Source organism: Raphanus sativus, unplaced genomic scaffold (assembly GCF_000801105.2).
Source record: "Raphanus sativus cultivar WK10039 unplaced genomic scaffold, ASM80110v3 Scaffold0250, whole genome shotgun sequence".
Classification (NCBI taxonomy): domain Eukaryota; kingdom Viridiplantae; phylum Streptophyta; class Magnoliopsida; order Brassicales; family Brassicaceae; genus Raphanus; species Raphanus sativus.
In genome coordinates this window covers 1-17,389 of record NW_026615570.1, presented here as the reverse complement: position 1 = coordinate 17,389, position 17,389 = coordinate 1, and the positions used below count along the sequence as shown (strand labels likewise).

The window sequence follows — 17,389 nt, the reverse complement described above, 5'->3', positions numbered from 1 at the left end:
CGCCGCCTCGAGCTCTGTCTCTCTCTCTGAGTTGCTCATTTTCACAGGTTAGCTCTCCGATTGATAAACCCTAGATGTTCCGATTGATTTGCATGATTTTAATCGGAACGAGCCAAGCTTTCAACTTTCTTTCTGATTCGTAATCCTTTGCGTTTGTAGAAGAGGTTTTTTCTCAGGAAAAACAATGGCGGGTTGGCAGAGGAATCTACAGTTAATTCGTCAAGTTGCGAGAAGAGTGACGAACAGTAACGTCTCCACAGCCAATTACTCTTCAGCTCGTAGTTTGGAGTCCCCTTTCTCAAAAGGTGAATGCTTTTTTGCTCATTTGCTCATCTGAATCCATATGTGTGATTTGTTGATTTGTATGGATGCTGTTGTGTTTTGTGTTTCAGGTTACTTGCAGGGTCTCTTGAGACCAACCTACACCTCAACACCACTGCATCATTATCTACAGCAAGTGGTAATGCATTCGTGTTTCCTCTTTGAGCAGAGCTTGCTTTGCATGAGCAGTTCCATATTTGAACGATTTAGGATATTGAAAGAGGGGAAGTGAGAGTGTGTCGTAGTGGGAGGATCATGCCAATATCTGTTATCTTTTGGAACTATGCAACTCTAGTAAAACCTTAGTTAGGAGTCTCTACTTTTTTTGGGAGTGAAAGTGATGGGATCATGTTGTATGGTTTCAGGGGATTTCGACGTCAAGAAAACTCAAGGCTGGTGAAGAGCCTGTTTCATCACCTTTGTCATCTCCAGCTCTGTTGGGTTGGAAAAGAAGAAGAAGATGAGCAGAAGATTATCCCTAAGCGTAAGAAAGTGCAGGCTGTACTCAAGGCCATTAAGCAGGTCTGTGTTCTCTGACTCTTGAACAGAATCCGCTTTCCAGCTTCATTTTTCGTATTTCTAATTGCTTCCAGGCTCTAAACTCAATTTTGTTTGCTTGTTTCAGAGTCCTAAGAAGGTCAACCTAGTTGCAGCGCTAGTACGTGGTATGCGCGTTGAAGATGCTCTGATGCAACTCCAAGTCACAGTTAAACGGGCTTCCCATACCGTGTACCGGGTAATCAATCTCTCAGACCTGAGTTTGAAACAGATATCTCGTTTCTATTAGTAGTACAAATTAAAACCCATTGTCATACAGGTTATCCACGCCGCCCGAGCTAATGCTTCTCATAACCATGGACTAGATCCTGACCGTCTCATCATTGGTATGTACTCTGAACCCTTGGGTTTCTTCTATGTTAAGGAACGGTTTTTCTTTTGTCTAAGCCTTTTGGTATGTGATGATGCAGCGGAAGCGTTTGTTGGGAAGGGACTCTTCAAGAAACGGATATCTATCCATGGAAAAGGAAAATCCGGGGTGATGATAAGACCAGAGTGTCGTCTAACTGTCGTAGTTAGAGAGACGACTCCAGAGGAAGAAGCTGAGATTGCCAAGCTCAAGGTTCACAACTGCAAGAAGAAGCTAAGCAAGCGGGAGAGGAGGCTTGTCCCCTTCAAGCTCATTGAGACAACTTCAATCTGGAACCGTAGAGGCACTAAAGCCAATCATCGTTCCTCAGAGTTGGTACCATCGTCTCGCTAGTGTCCTCTATGCACCTTCTTGTTTGTTTGGTTTGACATTGTACCGGTACTTAATTGGATCGGTTTATTATTTGCATTAAATAAAATGTTGCAAGAACGGATTAAGGTACAATGACTTAGTAGACGTTACTTACAAATCCGAATTTTAGAGAAATGAAACTTACATCAAACAAACACAAACGATGCAAAACTTAGGAATGGGACAGAGACGTGTGTCTGAAAGCCCTGAGAATCTCTAGGACTTGTTCATAAGGAGGACTTAGATCTTTGACCACATCGGTTTCGTTAATAGCATTGAGCCAACCATAGACACCAGGAACCGTCTCTGGGTCGACGATCTTCACACCCAAAACTTCTTCGTGTGCCTTGTAAGGGCTAAGCAAAGTGCACATCACAATGTCAACGAGGCTCATGGTCTCGTCAGTCACGGTAGGTTTACCATCAGTCTCCGAGAAATTTCCTTGAGGCCTTCTTTCTCTATGATGCTCAGCGTCTCCTTCACCTCTGCGAGAGTTCTCTCTTGCTCTTCTCCTTCGGTTTTCACCACTTTCATCACCGCATCGAAAAGATGTAACTGGATGTAGCTGGCCCAAAACCGGACTTTAGATCTTCTGTAAGGGTCTGTGGCAATAGTTGTGGACCGTTTCTCCACGTTTCGTCGATGTATTCAATGATAAACAAGGATTCAGAGATCGGTTTACCTCTGTGGAGGAGAACCGGAACCTTCTTGTGAACCGGGTTGTGTCGGAGAAGGGTTTGGCTCTTGTTGTGGAGATCTTCTTGAACGAATAGGTAAGGTATGGATTTAAGCTTGAGGGCTAACTCAACCCTTTTGCTGTAAGGACTCATGAATGTTCCATGGAGTATCACTTTGTTATCAGTTTCTTCTTCCATTTTGTTTTTCTTTGGATCCAAGTAGTATTGCTTCAATCATAGACTTTATAGTCTAAACCAAGTGGTGGAAAAAAAGGATAAAGACAAAAGCTTAATATATAGATCGGTCAAAGAACCTTGTCCATCAATCTCTTACTTGCTTGGTTGATTTTGCTTCCTTTTTTTTTCTTTAAATGTACATAGTTTAGAAACATTGACAAAATAAACATTTTGTAAGTAATCTTGTATAATACAAAGTTGTATGTGTTTCACTAATGTTCATAGTTACTTTAGTTAAAATATTAACGACACTTCCCTATTGAAATCCACCAATATAGCGCGAAGTGATGAAAATCGAACGGTCAAAAACAAAAAGAAACAACCATGACTAATTAGGCTTCCTCTTTTTTTTTGCCTCTGGTTATTATGAAGTGTTTTTTTTAGAACAATTATCAAGTTGTTGTAACCGGTTAACAAATTTTAAATATCAAAATAGTATGTTAAATGCATGGTTAATTTGTAGGAAATTGCCCCATATATACATTAAAAATACAAATTCACTGTCTAACAAAAAACATTTTCTCTCTCTTTTTTTTTCATTTCTCTTCCTATCTCGTTTTAACCTCTCACTAAAAATCGAATTATTATTTTTTTTGGTTAATTATGTTATAACATCAAATCACAGAAAAAACAGTGAACTTGACTGTATGTTCGGACGTGGGAGATGTGCAACAATAAAATTTGAGATCTCACCCAAAAAATCTCAGTTGGAAAATAAAAAAGATATGTTTCCTAGAAATGAAAGAAGTGTATAATATTAAAACCATGTTGCTACATAAAGGAAAGGCATCCCCCGTGAAGGCGTTACATAAATTACAGAGTCCAAAAAAGAACCAAAACCAGCATCGTCATAACTGTGAACTGACATTAGCTGTAACCGAAACAAACCAAGAAGTTAATGCATCTTTCCCAGGTGCATACACTAAAATAAAGAAAATGTCTCTTTCAACGCATGACTAATCCGATATAGTTTTTTTTTTTTTTGAAATCTGATATAGTTTATTTATTTACTATAGTTTAATATTCAACAATCTAAGGAGATGTATTCAATTTAGCATTTGATGTGATTTGATTTTTAATGGAGTTTTAGATGATTTTAATAAGTTGGAGAGATTTAGGTGATTTTTGTTAAACTACTCTAGAATATCACCTAAAATAATGAGATTTGATTTTTATTCTTTTTAACTAAAAAACTCCACTCAAACACCCTAAAATCACCTCAGAACTTTAAAATTTCATAACTTAAAATATTTTCAATAACAGTGGATTTCATAGTACTTTACGAAATGTCAAATTTCAATAACAATGGATTTTAAATGAGTTTTTTAAAATTCATGTTTGAATAACAATGAATTTGTCATTTAATACAAACTAGATTTTGACCCGCGCTTTGGAAGCGCGGAATATTTTTACGATAAAAAATTTCACTAATAACTTAACAAATATTTTGATAATTTTTAAAGAGTGTGTATTTAAAAATATTTTTGCATTTAAATCAGTGTTTTTAAATTCAACCCGATTGTGATTATACCCGTTAATCCGGAGATCTGACAATTCAATTTTGGTTTTTAAAATATTCATATTAAAAAAATCACTAAACCTCGAGACTAACCGATTGAACTGATGGATGACCGATATGTAATCTAATTGGATTTAAATTGTAATAGTTTCATAATTTGTAATCTTATAATCCAAATTTTAAAGTTTATTATTTTGCAATTTATGAAATTATGATGTTTCTACAAAATTCTAAAGAGAAAATGATAGATATAAAATAACTAAGATTAATTATTGTATTGTCTGAAAACATTGATAGTAGTATAAAAAATATATTGTTTGGAACATTGATAGTAGTACAAAGAAATAAGTATATTGTTTGGAACATGGATAGTAGTATAAAGAAAGTAACATTAGTTGATTTAATGTAGGTTTAACTATAAAGTAAAAGATGTATTTAATTTAAAAAACTTACAAAATAAATGTTAGGTCCAACAGAATGTTTCTGTTTTAATAAGATATAGATCACCTGAAACTCTCAGTTGAATACACCCCTAAAGTTTTCCGCAGCGATCAAATGATGTGTATCTAGTAATATTGAATTATCTTTAGTTTAATCACAGATAAATTTTCTAATGCTTATAAGTTCTGACCACGCAAAAGTATATTATATAAAATAAAAAAATATGTAGCAAAACTTCTAAGTAAAATAAAAAAAAACGAGTTCACGCGAGAGACATCGTAACGACTAAAATAAGTTTTTAAATAAAATAAATTATTTAACACTTTTTCTCATTCCTCGCTGTTTCATTCGCTCGCCGTCCTTTTCTCTGCATCAGTTTCTCTTCTTATTAACGGATCGAATCAAATTTTCTATTTTTATAAATAGAAAGAAAAATTCTTTCTTTTTCAGTTTCGTTTCGTTTCACCTAACCCCCATTTGATTCTCTCTTTAAACTCTTTTTTTTTTTCTTTCGATCATCATCATCGCAGTTGCATCTGAGTTTTCCCAACAGAGGAGAAAAAAGGAGGTAACTTTTTTTTAAAATTCGTTAGAGAAGATGGCGACGAACATTGGGATGATGGACAGTGCTTACTTCATTGGACGAAACGAGATTCTCGGTTGGATCAATGACCGCCTTCATCTCAATCTCTCTCGCATCGAAGAGGTAAAAAGCTTGATTGCATGTGTGTGTTTCAATGGCAGATTCTGATAAAAAAAGGACGTGCCTTTCGCTTTGTTTTTGATGATGTCGGTGGTGGGTTATGAAGATCGGTTTTTGAGTAAAAATGTGCAAGTTTTGATCTTGGTGCAATTTGCTTGTTAAGATTCAATTACATTGGCTCTCTGATACATCAGTTTTTTTTTTTGGGCTTTACAGAAAAGTGTTACTTGGAGTTTATGTTGTGTAATAAGATAGATTTGTCAAGTTTGATACTTTGTATGCCTTTGATATTGAAAAAGGCTTCAAGGGTCACTACTATTAAGATTTTTTTTTTTTACTTGTTTGATTTCTATTCTTGTAAGTAGGCATTGAAACTGTTGTAATTGATCTTTTCACTTTCACTTTTGCTTGTGAGAATGTGTTTAATCTTAAGTGTGGCTTATTGTTTGTTATGGTAAAGGTTGCATCAGGTGCTGTTCAATGCCAAATGTTGGACATGACCTTTCCTGGAGTTGTGCCTATGCACAAGGTCTGTGATCAATGTTTATTACTTTCAAATCGGTATCTCTTGTTTTTTTCTTGCTTCTTCTGCAGAGCAATTCTAAATCTTTCAACTTTTCAGGTTAATTTTGCGGCGAAGAACGAGTACGAGATGATTCAAAACTACAAAGTCATGCAAGAAGTCTTCACCAAACTGAAAATCACAAAGGTAATTTTTTATTCTTTAAATCATACAATACATTTTGCTTGTGATAAAAAGAAGATCATGTGAGAGCTAATATACACCTTCAACAATCCAGCCATTGGAAGTCAACAGGCTTGTCAAAGGTCGACCACTAGACAACTTGGAGTTTCTGCAATGGCTGAAACGTTTTTGTGATTCTATCAATGGCGGCATTATGAACGAGTATGCATTCTTTTTAGTTGCTACCTGCTCTTCTCACTCTAATTATCAAAGCAAAAGTCTCTTACTCCGCTTGGTTTCATCATTGTAGGAATTACAATCCAGTAGAAAGAAGATCAAGAGGTGGCAAAGAGAAAAGCGTAAAGGGGACCAGTAAGGTCTCAAAGTCACTGCAAACAAACAATACGCATCAACCTCCTCCTCCAGTCACTACTTCCAGCAAACCAACTGGTCAGCCATTTAAATTTTAGCTTCCCTCTCTATCCACTTTCTCAATCTTTGTTCGAAAATTCTAACTGCTATAGGTCCCAAGCAAGCAAGATCACTAGCAACTGGAGGTGGGAGCAACTCATCAGCCGAAGTGCAAGCTCTGTCCAAGGAGGTAATTATCATCTCTAATCAGTCTCTTGCTTCTTCAGATTAAATGATGAAAAAGAAACCTGTAATAAAACTTTTCTTTCGCATTAACCAGCTTGAAGATGTCAAGGTCTCGGTGGATCTCTTGGAAAAGGAAAGGGATTTTTACTTCTCTAAGCTCAGGGATATAGAGATACTCTGTCAGACTCCTGAACTCGATGATCTTCCGGTACATGTCAATAGCAATTTCCTTGTTTCCCTCAAAAATCTTTGAGAATATGATATAACATATGTACTTGTTTTGGAAACCGACAATATTGTGCAGATAGTGGTAGCGGTTAAGAAGATATTATATGCAACAGATGCAAATGAATCAGCACTAGAGGAAGCTCAAGAGTGCCTAATCGAGTCTCTAGGTCTTGAGGCTGAGGAAGAAGAAGGAAACGAAGAAGAAGAAGAAGAAGAAGAAGACGGAGCAGAAGAAGCAAAGACTCAGACTTAAAAGTTGTGATTTCTAACCGAAAAAGAAAAAAAAAAAGACGAGTTTCAAAGTAGAGGACAATGACTGCACATTGCCTTGTCTTAGAAGATTAGTGTTTGCACAATACTCAAGTTACTCTAACCGGTTATTCGGTTTTAAATGAAGCGTCCCAAACTCTGTTCCTTTCTCCATTTAAAAAGATGGTCCAATTTGGTTTATCTTTGTATCACAGCGTTTTGTGTCCATCTAAATATATTTGGAGGAAAGAAAAAGTTTGTGAGCCATTAAGATTGACTATCAGTTGGAAAAATGTAAGCCATCTAAATCTATGGGAAAAAAGAAACATAAAAACGTTATCAGTTGCTACATTGTATTATTAGAGGTGGGTAAAAACAATTAAATAATCATTATCTTATAGAATACAAGTAAAGGTATTCAAGTCTCTGCATGAAGCTTTTATTCTTATCCATAAGCACTCATGAAGCACAGGGAGGTAAATTTGGTTATTCCCATTGATTTGAAAACCGCATAAAATGGGCCATTTAGAAAACATTGTCCCCATCAGTGTTGCCCAATAGTAAATAACCAAATCAGATTATGTGAAGTCATGGACTTGTATAAGATTCGTAAAATCCAAAACATTTGACCTGAAGAGAGCTTTCGATTGCTTTAAAAGAAAGAAACAAAAAAAATGGTGGTGTCGGTCAGGGGATGTATAAAACGTGGGCCGCTCGTGGCTTCTGAGTTCTCGGTATAATGTTAGGGCGTTTCTAACCCACCTCTATAATAGAAATCTTTAAAATAGAAAAAAAAAATAGAAATAATTTTTTTTGTCTAATGTGTTCTTGTATAATAGGAAAATACTATATTTATGTTTATATTTAGGGGAGAAAATAACATTTCCTTATTTATGAAGATAAATATAGCATTCATCTGTTATAAAAGAACATATTGGATCAACAATTTAATCTCTATAACGGAGGTGGTTTAAAGATGGTTTAATCTGAAAGTACAAGTAATACAGTATTCGTCATTATTTCACCTTCTACTCATAGTATCCAGCCCACGTTATCGAAAGGGTATTTTCGTCTTGTTACTATCAACCAACCTGCTGACTCCAACACGGTATCGACCCGCGGAAGAAAAAGAAACAGCTAGCGGTTGACAAAACCTGACGTAGCTAGTTGTACAACTTGAACAATCTCTCTTTTTCCTTTCTTAAATTTTAAATAAATAATTCATTTATTTTTATAATAGGTACATCAACACAATCTTTCTCTTTTTAGTTTTTTTTTTCTTGTAATAAAAAAGAGATCATTTATATTTATAATAGTGCGTGTTTAAACTTTGTTTACGTCTTCTCCACGTAGAAAAGGACAAAAGGACTTCTGTGTTTTTAGATTTAAAAGACTTTCCTATAAATATATAAACAAATGCATCACCGCGGATTACAGTAACCAAAGACGGTTCTTCCCCCACTTTCCATTTCTGTAATTCCTTCCTTATATATTTGCACTTGGAGCTCAAGTTCTTCTGCTTTCTTTTTTTTTTTTTTTTTTGCTTATATTTGGAGTTCTTCTGCTTTCTTATCAAACTAATTAACACGAGAGACCATTCAGAGGTTAAATATTTAGATTCAGTATCGTGTTCTACACGGATTGATTCTTCTTTTGTATTCCAATGGATTACGCAAGAACCGAGTCGTTGCAAGCTAGTCTAGATTCAGAGCAAGAAGGATCAACGATATCTGAATCTGGAAGCTGTGATGCTTATGATCATCAACCAAGACCGTCTTTCGCCGAGGAATACGGGCTTGTGGAGCTGCTCGAAGGCGACAAGGCTTACGATCTAATCTACCGAAACTGTAAGTCTGGGCTTGGTGGAGACCAATGCCAGCTCCTCTCCATCCTCAGAAACGGGTTTGGAACCCTCGGGGCTCGTGCAAAGCTCAAGTCCTTCCAGGTTTTTCAAGAGGCGGTGGAGATGAAACACGTCGGTGAAGAAGGCGGCGGCGTGGGGAGCAGAGTCAAATACGGTTGGTGCGCCGTCACGAAAACAGAGTTGAAGTCTGTTTTGGAATACGGGTTTAGCCAGCCGAGTAACGACGGATCTTATGGTCGTGGCTTGTATCTGTCCCCGGATAATGCGCTTCGTGAATGGTAAACTTAGATCTCTCTCAATCTCTCATTAATTCTTGAAAAGCTTTTTACCAAAATAAAAAATTAATAATAAATTCTTGGAAATATTATTCAAGATATGAGCAGAAAATCTTGAACTGGACCAAAAATAACAATATTTTTAAATCTAAAAATATAAATTTATTTTAAATTTAAATAATTAATTATATTTTTATAAAATATAATTAATAGTTCTGTATAATTAAGAAATGGACCAACACTAGTTTCACTGGTCTTACTGTTTGTGTGTTTCTAGTGTGAAGGATTCAGCTGCGGACTCAGAAGAAGATGGGATGAGATTCTTACTGCTTTCGAGAGTTATACTTGGAAAGTCGGAGGTTGTTCCACGAGGCTCGACTCAGTCGTGTCCTAGCTCACCAGAGTTTGATTCTGGTGTAGATGATTTAGCTTCTCCGAAGAAGTATATCGTGTGGAGCACACACATGAACACACACGTCTTGCCTGAGTTTCTTGTCTGCATCAAAACTCCGTTTAACTTCAACCGTAAGCAAAACCAAAACCAAAACCAAAACCAAAACCAATCGCCAAGAAGATTGAGATCGCCATGGATGCCATTTCCTGTACTGATCAAAGCATTATCGAAGTTCCTACCTCCTTCTCAGATATTCATCATTCAAAAACACTATAGAGATCAGCAAGTAAGTGCTCTCTTGTCTTCTTCTTCTTCTTCCATTTCATGTAAATTTGTCACACATTCTAATTGTTGCTTCCTTTTGCATACAACAGGACATGAGAATCTCGCGGAGCGAACTAATACAACGAGTAAGAAGAGTAACAGGAGACAAACTGCTTGTTCATATCATCAAAACTTTAGGACATAAAGTACAACAACGTTGAAAACTCCATTGCCGAGAGAGATATCACACAGCATCACAAAGGATCAAGACCGGCTCAGAGATTTGTATGTGTAAAAAACATAGAGGAGTCTGCTGCTGTTTGTCTTTTTCCATGATAGTGACGAAATTTTATTCTTTTTTCAATAGACTACTTTAGAGTATAACTTTACTATACTTTGAACAACAAAAACAATTGAAAAAACGGATCTAAAATGAAAAAAAAGAAGAAAAAAAACATCATTAAGATTCAGTAAAGTTTTACAATGATGATAATCAGCCTCTCAGCCGTTGACTAACTAAGCCAACGCTTTTATTTCCTGATTCAAAAGTTGTTGTTATGCCTCCCCCACACTCAATACTCTGAAACTACAAACCAGTAGAGAGGTAGGTAAACTACAAAAACTCTCACTTTTATTGGGTAATACAGCAAACATAGTGCTCTCTCTCTCATGCGCTCATTTTAAGTAGATGCAGGAAGTTCCCAACCATGTGGAATAGGACCATAGTCATAGATGACCTCTCTGTGGCATGACCACACCAGCTTTATTGCCTCTGGTGTTCCTATCCCTGCTCCTCTTGGATCCCCAGCAGGTCCAAACCTGTGTTTATATATAATTATGAGCATCTAGCTTTTTCTTTCACAAACAAGGAAAGTTGTTAATCTCACCAGTGATTCTGAGGAGCTCCGGTTGTTCTTCCTCTGAGTCCAGCATATGTAGTCCCATTCACCGTGTTCCCTATCACTTCCTGCACGCATTCGTTACATCGTTATCATCTTTGAGAAGAAGAGATTGATTGATTAATGGTGGCAAAAGGATTTGCCTGGATAAAGATGGGGTCGTTTGAAACAACAGCAGCAGTTAGATGAGCGTGCATCCTCTCCAAAGCATCCAACACAAGAGGAAGTTGATCCTTTTTGTATTCCGTTACAATCTGGAGACACATCAGATCCCAGAAACACAAAGCTTACGTTTTATTATCACACAGATCTCATTCACAGAGGTTAAGAAAATGATATTATTACCTGAAACGGTCCAAAGATCTCTTTGGTGACGAGTTCGTAGGTTTTACTGTCCTTCAAGATTTCTTCAATGGGAACATAAACTGCGGTGGGCTCCAAAGCTCCGTAGATAGAAGGAATAGAGTGGTTCTTCAATGGTTTCCCACCAAAGAGTAGCTTTGAGCCTGGAATCTTAAGCAGATTCTCCATGTGCTCCAACATTGCCTCTGTTGTAAACTTTTTTAAAACAGTAATATCAAGGAGTAGTGTTAATAATGATACAATCTCATCGGATGACTAAAGCAAATTATGAAACTTACTGTTAGGACAGGACCGATGGTCAAGTCTTCCAGCTTGCGTCTTCCTGCAAGATCTTTCAACTTGGAAAGAAGAGGGGTTTTTGACCAGTTCTGGAAGAAAAAAAGACAAATTTAGAAACTGGAAGTAACCCAAAATGATCCAAAGGCAGTTAAAAAACTAGGATATCAAACCAACCTCGTGCACAAAAAGTATAGACTGTGCAGAACACTTCTGTCCACTGCAGGCGTATGCATCTTGATCACATACCCATGCAACATAATCAACCTGACATTAGAGAACACAGGGTCAAAAAAGTTACAATCACATCAAAAATAGAAATAGGAAGTTTATGTATATATATAGTAAGGAACCTCCTGAACATCTGGTCCCAAGACTTTCCAATCAAATCCAGCATCTTCTAGTCTGATCCGACCTTTGAGGTCAAGTGCCAACTTTTCAGCTACTCTAGAGCTACCCGTGAAGAGAGTCATCCTTGGATTCGCCTACAAAATACGCAAAAACATGGATTCAGCTCAGTTTAAGAAAAAAATGGAGACAGACAATAGACTTGTGTGTTTCCGGAACACGAACCTCTAGCAATATCTTGTTCATAGTCTTGCCATCGGAATTAATAAAGTCAACATCTTCAACGGGTAAACCACAGTAGTGAAGCAACCGCATCATTTGCTCCATTACAATGCTCACCTGTCCAAAGTAAAACATTTTAAAACAAAATCATGAAAAAAGAGAATATGAATTAAGTTTTATATGTGTTCCGAGATGATATTAAGTAAGTACATACCTTGCTGTCCACTTTAAGAAGAGGTTTGTTACCCATGTACAAAGCCCCCATCAGCTGAAGTAGTGGAATCTCTAGTGGGAAATTGAATGGTGTAACAATCGTCACCTGCCAACATAAAGAGGTCAAAAACAAAGCAGAGAACAGAATAGTCACAAGTTACAAAGCATCCTTAAGAAAATAACTTACAGGACCATAAGGCCAGCGGTAGCCATTACTTTGCTGCCCAAGGTGATTCCCAGGTACTGCAAAAGACCGTGCTAGGAAACGCACCTGATAAGTGTAGCAGACTCATTAATCAAAATATTCTATAAGTGACAACAATGAACCAACAACATTATAAAAAAAATAGTATGGAGATTTTCAAGAACCTGATCGCCGCAAAAGTTCTCTAAGAACTTACGTGTGACGAAGACTTCTCCAGCAGCTTGCTGGTAGCTCTTAGGAGCAACCCTTTGAATCAACCTCGTGAAGAAATCAGATACCTTAGGTAAGGCGAGCATATGAGCTGCCTTTGTCGACACATCTCCATATAAAAGATATCTGCAGAGAGCAATGACCATAGGTTTTACTATATTGTATAAAGCAAAAATGAAAAAAAAAAACTTCTTAAATTACCTCTCAGGAGATTTGAAAGGGTTATGCAGACCATGTTTCGGACACTGTGCTAAGCTCTCAACGAACGGCTGCAACATAATAACAGAGGAAACATAAAAGTTAGAAATGTGAAAGATACCAATGTTGGCTTTACGATTAATGGAGGGAGGGATCTCTCCACACCTGAACTCCTGATTCCTCCACTTCAGCAACTTTAATGAAAGGTTCTCCATTGAGAGGATCCAGAAGCGTGTTGTAGTTCGAAGATCCTATCCACTTCCCTTGCACTATATATACAAACGAAAATAGATCTCAGAGATTCCACAAATAGCAATTGAAAACAGTTACATGACTTTGCAAATGAGCAATCAATGAGAAGTGGACACAGTACCAAAGCTCTGTACTTCAGCAGGGTGAGCACCAGATATCTCCTCCGCATCTACCGTAGCAAAAGGTATGGAATGATTCCATCTGCAAAAAAGCAGATCAAATCAGGAACCTTATAATTTTATATGTCAACGGTAATCAGACAAGACGATCTTCATTACATCAAAACACAGTCAGATGCGGAAACTCGATCATGTAAACAAAAGACCAAATCTCAGGTTTTTTTAAAAACATCAACTTGCTAAAAGTTTTTGTCTTTTTAATTTTACTTTTAATTAAATCTTTACTGAGACTGTTAAGGGCAAAAAGAAAAAAACATGCAAACCAAAAAGGCGAAGAACCATCTTAAAAAGAAAGAAGAAAAAAGACAACGCTTTGGCGAGATCAAACCTGGAAGAGGTGAAAGGGGCAAGAAAGCTCGAGGATTTGTTGTCACAGAGAGACTTAGCTCTCAGTCCTCTGCTCGCCAAGACTCTGAACATTGCTTAAGATCCAAAAGAGACGGAGAGAGAGATGAAACTCAGAGACGTTTTTTTTTTTTTTAAGGATACTACTAGAGATTGGTTTGTGGTGTAACTGAGTGATTGGCTTCTATAAAGGAGACTAATTGATTTTGATTGAAATTACGTAAATGATTCTTAGATATTTATCGATTGTTCCCCTTTAATTTAAGAGTATTTGTACTCTATACACTCCCCTTTTCCAATATTTGCTTCCCCTACCCTAATTCCCCCCAAAATTCTCCCCTTCAAATTTACTTTTTCCCCCCCAACCAATGGTATCTAGCTATTGTAAGGGTTTTGAACAAATTTGCTCTTAATTTAAGAGTATTTACGGCTCAAACGCCATAGTTTTTAATTGGCTTTTATATGATGACTCATCATGAGGAAGAATCATCAACCATATTCTCTTTCTTTTATTAAAAACCTCATGATAAAAAAAATAAAAAAACCTCCTCTAATTATAGAAATGGAGTAAGAAGGTTAATACTGTATCATTTCTTAAAAATGAAATTTGTAAAGACTAAACAGATTTAGATAGATGTAAATAAAAGATAGTATCCATAAATCTTATGGGGATAGCTTTGCTGAGTCACGTCCGCTTGGGTGTTGACGTATTTGTTTTGTCTTTATGCTATACCACTAATTAATAAATTCCTTGAAATGATAAACTTAATAAAAATATTAATTTGGAAGAATGTGTTCGTGGCTAAATGTGAAATGAAAATTACTACTACCACACAAGTGAGAATCAATGAGAATTCTTGATATCTTTTGAAAATTTCGGTTTGGTATTGCGACATTTGAGAACGATTCCAGCTATGGCGACTCCGGCTAGATAAAGACTCTTGTGGGATTTCAAGAGACTGCAGAAAAGATCCTCCCGTGGGATAATTGGTGCTCCTCAAGATAACGATACCATGTTCTGGAACGCTCTCATCTTTGGGTGGGTACTAATCTTTCACCATTATTTTCTGTGCTTTTGGTTTGTCTTACAATATGCTTCAAACAATAAATGAATTTCATTCTTCATTTGTCTTTGCAGACCTAATGACAGTCCCATGGGATGGAGGTAAAGTCTGTCTTATTGCTTCAAGCCAGCATGTTTCATGAGCTAAACTAACCCAAACTCATGGTAACCTTTAGGTACCTTCAAGTTGACTCTTCAGTTCACAGAGGACTACCCGAACAAACCACCAGTGGTTCGGTTTGTTTCACGGATGTTTCATCCAAACAGTAAGCTCAATCATTTACTTGAACAAAATAGCTAAAGACCAAATACGAATGCTTGGTCGACTTACTTTGGTTTTGTGAACTTATGTGCAGTTTATGCTGATGGAAGCATTTGCTTGAATATCTTACAAACCCATTGGAGTCCAGATATACGATGTTTCTGCAATACTCACATCAATCCAGGTTCATGACTTACAACATTGCGTCTTCTCCATTATGGCATTTATGCATAAGCTAACCAAGATCTTATTTTCTTCTACAGTCTCTGCTTTGTGACCCAAACCCTAGCTTCGCCAGCAAACTCAGAAGCTGCAAGGCTGTTCAGTCAGAACAAAAGGGAATAAAACAGGAAAGTAATGGAGACCGTGGAGCAGAGCTATGTATAATAATCATATGATTCAATTTGTCTTTGACTACTGAGTAGTAGTAATTGGAGATTCGAAATAGTTTTATCCAAAATATATTTGACGACTATGAATAAACGAACTTCAACAGTAAAGACATCTCAAATGAAGAGACGAGAAAAAAAAAACAGAACACAATTACATAAGCAAGCAAATAAAAATATTTGTTGTCTTCCAAGCCAAACTTACGAACGCGTTTTCAACTATGTACCTTGAACAAGCATTCAAACCAAAAGATTTTTAAAAAAAAAGAGTTGACTGAGATGTGAAAAAAAAAACGCTTCTCTGTTCTTCATTCAAACTTGGATTTCTTCTCCTGCACCAACATCAACCTGCAGTGAACAAGTTCGTGTTAGTCATTTAGTTACAGAAGCGATTCGATCCTCTGAACTAAAAAGAGATTTTACTCACAGAGTTTTCTTTGTTCTCCATTTTGTTCATTTGCTTCAGAGGTTTAACTTCTCCACCTATACCAAAAAAAAAACATTTAACACCATATATAAATGAGCAACACAACCTTTCAAAAACACAGTCTGATATAATTATTTTACCTTCTTTAGCAGCAGGTTTCTTGGTGGACTTCTTAGTCTCTTCTTGAACTTTCTTTGTCCTTGGCTTAGTGATCCTTTCAGGTTTCTTCTGAGACTTGTTGTCCTTGTTTTCTGGAACTGCCCTTGGATTGACAGAGTTGGTAGCTACTGCTTTCTTTGTCTTCACGGGCAGGCTGTTCTTAGCAACAGTCTCCTTCCTGCTTGCACGTTTCTTCTCTGAAGGTTGAGCAACAGTCACAACTGGAGCTCCATCTTCTGATCCTTGAACAACCTCTGGAACATCCGCTTGGTTCACACTGATTACATCCAAAGACCTCCTAGTTCTTTCTTGTGGGATGCTTTCTGAGACCTCTTCCTCCTTGGCTTCTTCTATGACAGCTGAATCTTGCGAAACATCATCCTCTTTCATGATCTCTGATGTGATGTTGGAAGCTACAGGAGTGGAGAGTGAACTCTGGACATCATCATCATCATCATTCTTCAGAGAAACATCTGTTTCTTCAGCCACTACAGAAGTGCTCTCTGAGACCTTTTGCGTCTGCTTGGATTCCTCTGAGATACAGTACAGCTCGGAAAGTTCCTTAACAGCATCAGCAAGCCCATCCATGTTGTTGCGAGCAGCGTATGATTTCAACTCCTCTTTCATCTTGTCAAGTGGCTAGATTCCAAAACACACACACACAAAAACCAGTGAGTTAATCAATCAGAACTTTCATAGAACCAACGAACATTTTACCTTACACCCTGCATGAAGAGCAAGCTTAAAAAACCCAAGAGAGACCGAGTGTTTCTCCACTGATTCAGCGAGCTTGATATGCGCCAGCCAGTAAGCAGAGGAAGTCAAATCCTCAACTTTTCTTCTCGCCCCTGATCTCATCACACTACTAGAGACAGGCGTTGTTACATTCAAGCTCCTGGGATTGCTGCTGCCTCCAGGAGGTCTCCTCGCCTTGCTCTCCGACAAAGAAGTGACGCTGCTGCTGACAGATCTAACAGAAGAGTTGCTCGAGTCCTTGTTAGGAATCGACATTCTTCTCGGTGGCTTGGCCCGATCAACAACAGTCTTCTTAGCAGAAAGATCAAGCGCCGTAGTACTCTGACTAACAGCAGATGCAACTCGTCCCCTGAGAATCCAAAACCACAAACACACAAATACAATCATAAGAGAATGTTATCATCGTATCCTGATACTGAAAGCTAAGAGAAATGTTCGAATCAGTAAACCTAGCGATGCAACATACAATCTTAAACCTAACCATCGACACCAGATCTACAATATCGTCATTTCATCGGAGGCGATTCTGGTGCAAAACTATGATGAGTACCTTCTGGGCGCTGAAGAGGCGCTTGAGAAATCGGGAACAGGAGGCTTCCCTTCCTTGGATCTGAGAGCAGATCTGAGAGGATACCTCAGCTTCGAGTTGATTGAGTTCCCTATTACGATCAGAATATATATAAATCGCGATAACTGAAACGGGAATCGACGATCTAAGAGAGAAGGAGGTTTAAGATCAAAATTACCAGAAGTAACGGAGCTCACGCTCTTCTCCGTTGATTTCTCCATTGATGCTCTGAATTTTCTTTAGCTTTTTGTTTTTGTTTGGAGTGGGAAGAAACTGAAGATTTTCAATTTGAAATTATGAGAGAGCGGAGAAAGATGACTTT

General features: G+C 37.4%; 6 protein-coding genes and 1 pseudogene across 6 annotated transcripts; 4 read left to right on the top strand and 3 right to left on the bottom strand.

Moving 5' to 3' along the window:
• The first annotated feature begins 53 nt into the window (after window positions 1-53).
• Window positions 54-1,718, top strand: LOC108835303 (uncharacterized). Its single transcript, XM_018608575.2, is given in 7 exon segments — window positions 54-305; window positions 393-460; window positions 687-763; window positions 765-843; window positions 947-1,057; window positions 1,139-1,205; window positions 1,290-1,718. Coding segments are annotated over 7 exon segments (816 nt in total). The 5' UTR covers window positions 54-184; the 3' UTR covers window positions 1,583-1,718.
• Window positions 1,608-2,522, bottom strand: LOC108835304 (glutathione S-transferase U9). The gene is given in 3 exon segments (XM_018608576.2): window positions 1,608-2,038; window positions 2,041-2,205; window positions 2,208-2,522. Coding segments are annotated over 3 exon segments (699 nt in total). The 5' UTR covers window positions 2,476-2,522; the 3' UTR covers window positions 1,608-1,772.
• Window positions 2,523-4,826: 2,304 nt separating this feature from the next.
• On the top strand, window positions 4,827-7,139 carry LOC108838486 (microtubule-associated protein RP/EB family member 1B). Its single transcript, XM_018611418.2, has 8 exons — window positions 4,827-5,180; window positions 5,638-5,706; window positions 5,800-5,886; window positions 5,978-6,084; window positions 6,173-6,312; window positions 6,387-6,463; window positions 6,554-6,667; window positions 6,764-7,139. The coding sequence occupies exons 1-8, from the start codon at window positions 5,073-5,075 to the stop codon at window positions 6,938-6,940; spliced, it is 879 nt and encodes a 292-aa protein (XP_018466920.1). The 5' UTR covers window positions 4,827-5,072; the 3' UTR covers window positions 6,941-7,139.
• Window positions 7,140-8,362: 1,223 nt separating this feature from the next.
• On the top strand, window positions 8,363-10,097 carry LOC108862391 (probable inactive poly [ADP-ribose] polymerase SRO5). Its single transcript, XM_018636500.2, has 3 exons — window positions 8,363-9,078; window positions 9,353-9,755; window positions 9,844-10,097. Exons 1-3 carry the CDS (start codon window positions 8,600-8,602, stop codon window positions 9,952-9,954), a joined length of 993 nt encoding a protein of 330 aa, XP_018492002.1. The 5' UTR covers window positions 8,363-8,599; the 3' UTR covers window positions 9,955-10,097.
• Window positions 10,098-10,174: 77 nt separating this feature from the next.
• Window positions 10,175-13,669, bottom strand: LOC108862390 (delta-1-pyrroline-5-carboxylate dehydrogenase 12A1, mitochondrial). The gene is made up of 15 exons (XM_018636499.2): window positions 13,427-13,669; window positions 13,041-13,120; window positions 12,833-12,936; window positions 12,671-12,738; window positions 12,424-12,595; window positions 12,242-12,325; window positions 12,056-12,160; window positions 11,845-11,958; window positions 11,625-11,756; window positions 11,449-11,538; window positions 11,274-11,363; window positions 10,978-11,190; window positions 10,776-10,886; window positions 10,621-10,700; window positions 10,175-10,552 (listed from the first exon to the last, which is right to left on the bottom strand). The coding sequence occupies exons 1-15, from the start codon at window positions 13,516-13,518 to the stop codon at window positions 10,414-10,416; spliced, it is 1,674 nt and encodes a 557-aa protein (XP_018492001.1). The 5' UTR covers window positions 13,519-13,669; the 3' UTR covers window positions 10,175-10,413.
• Window positions 13,670-13,816: 147 nt separating this feature from the next.
• On the top strand, window positions 13,817-15,268 carry LOC130501661 (ubiquitin-conjugating enzyme E2 3-like; annotated as a pseudogene).
• Window positions 15,214-17,323, bottom strand: LOC130501660 (uncharacterized). The gene is made up of 6 exons (XM_056996493.1): window positions 17,246-17,323; window positions 17,050-17,158; window positions 16,461-16,848; window positions 15,725-16,382; window positions 15,585-15,640; window positions 15,214-15,505 (listed from the first exon to the last, which is right to left on the bottom strand). The coding sequence occupies exons 1-6, from the start codon at window positions 17,286-17,288 to the stop codon at window positions 15,470-15,472; spliced, it is 1,290 nt and encodes a 429-aa protein (XP_056852473.1). The 5' UTR covers window positions 17,289-17,323; the 3' UTR covers window positions 15,214-15,469.
• Window positions 17,324-17,389: the final 66 nt, after the last annotated feature.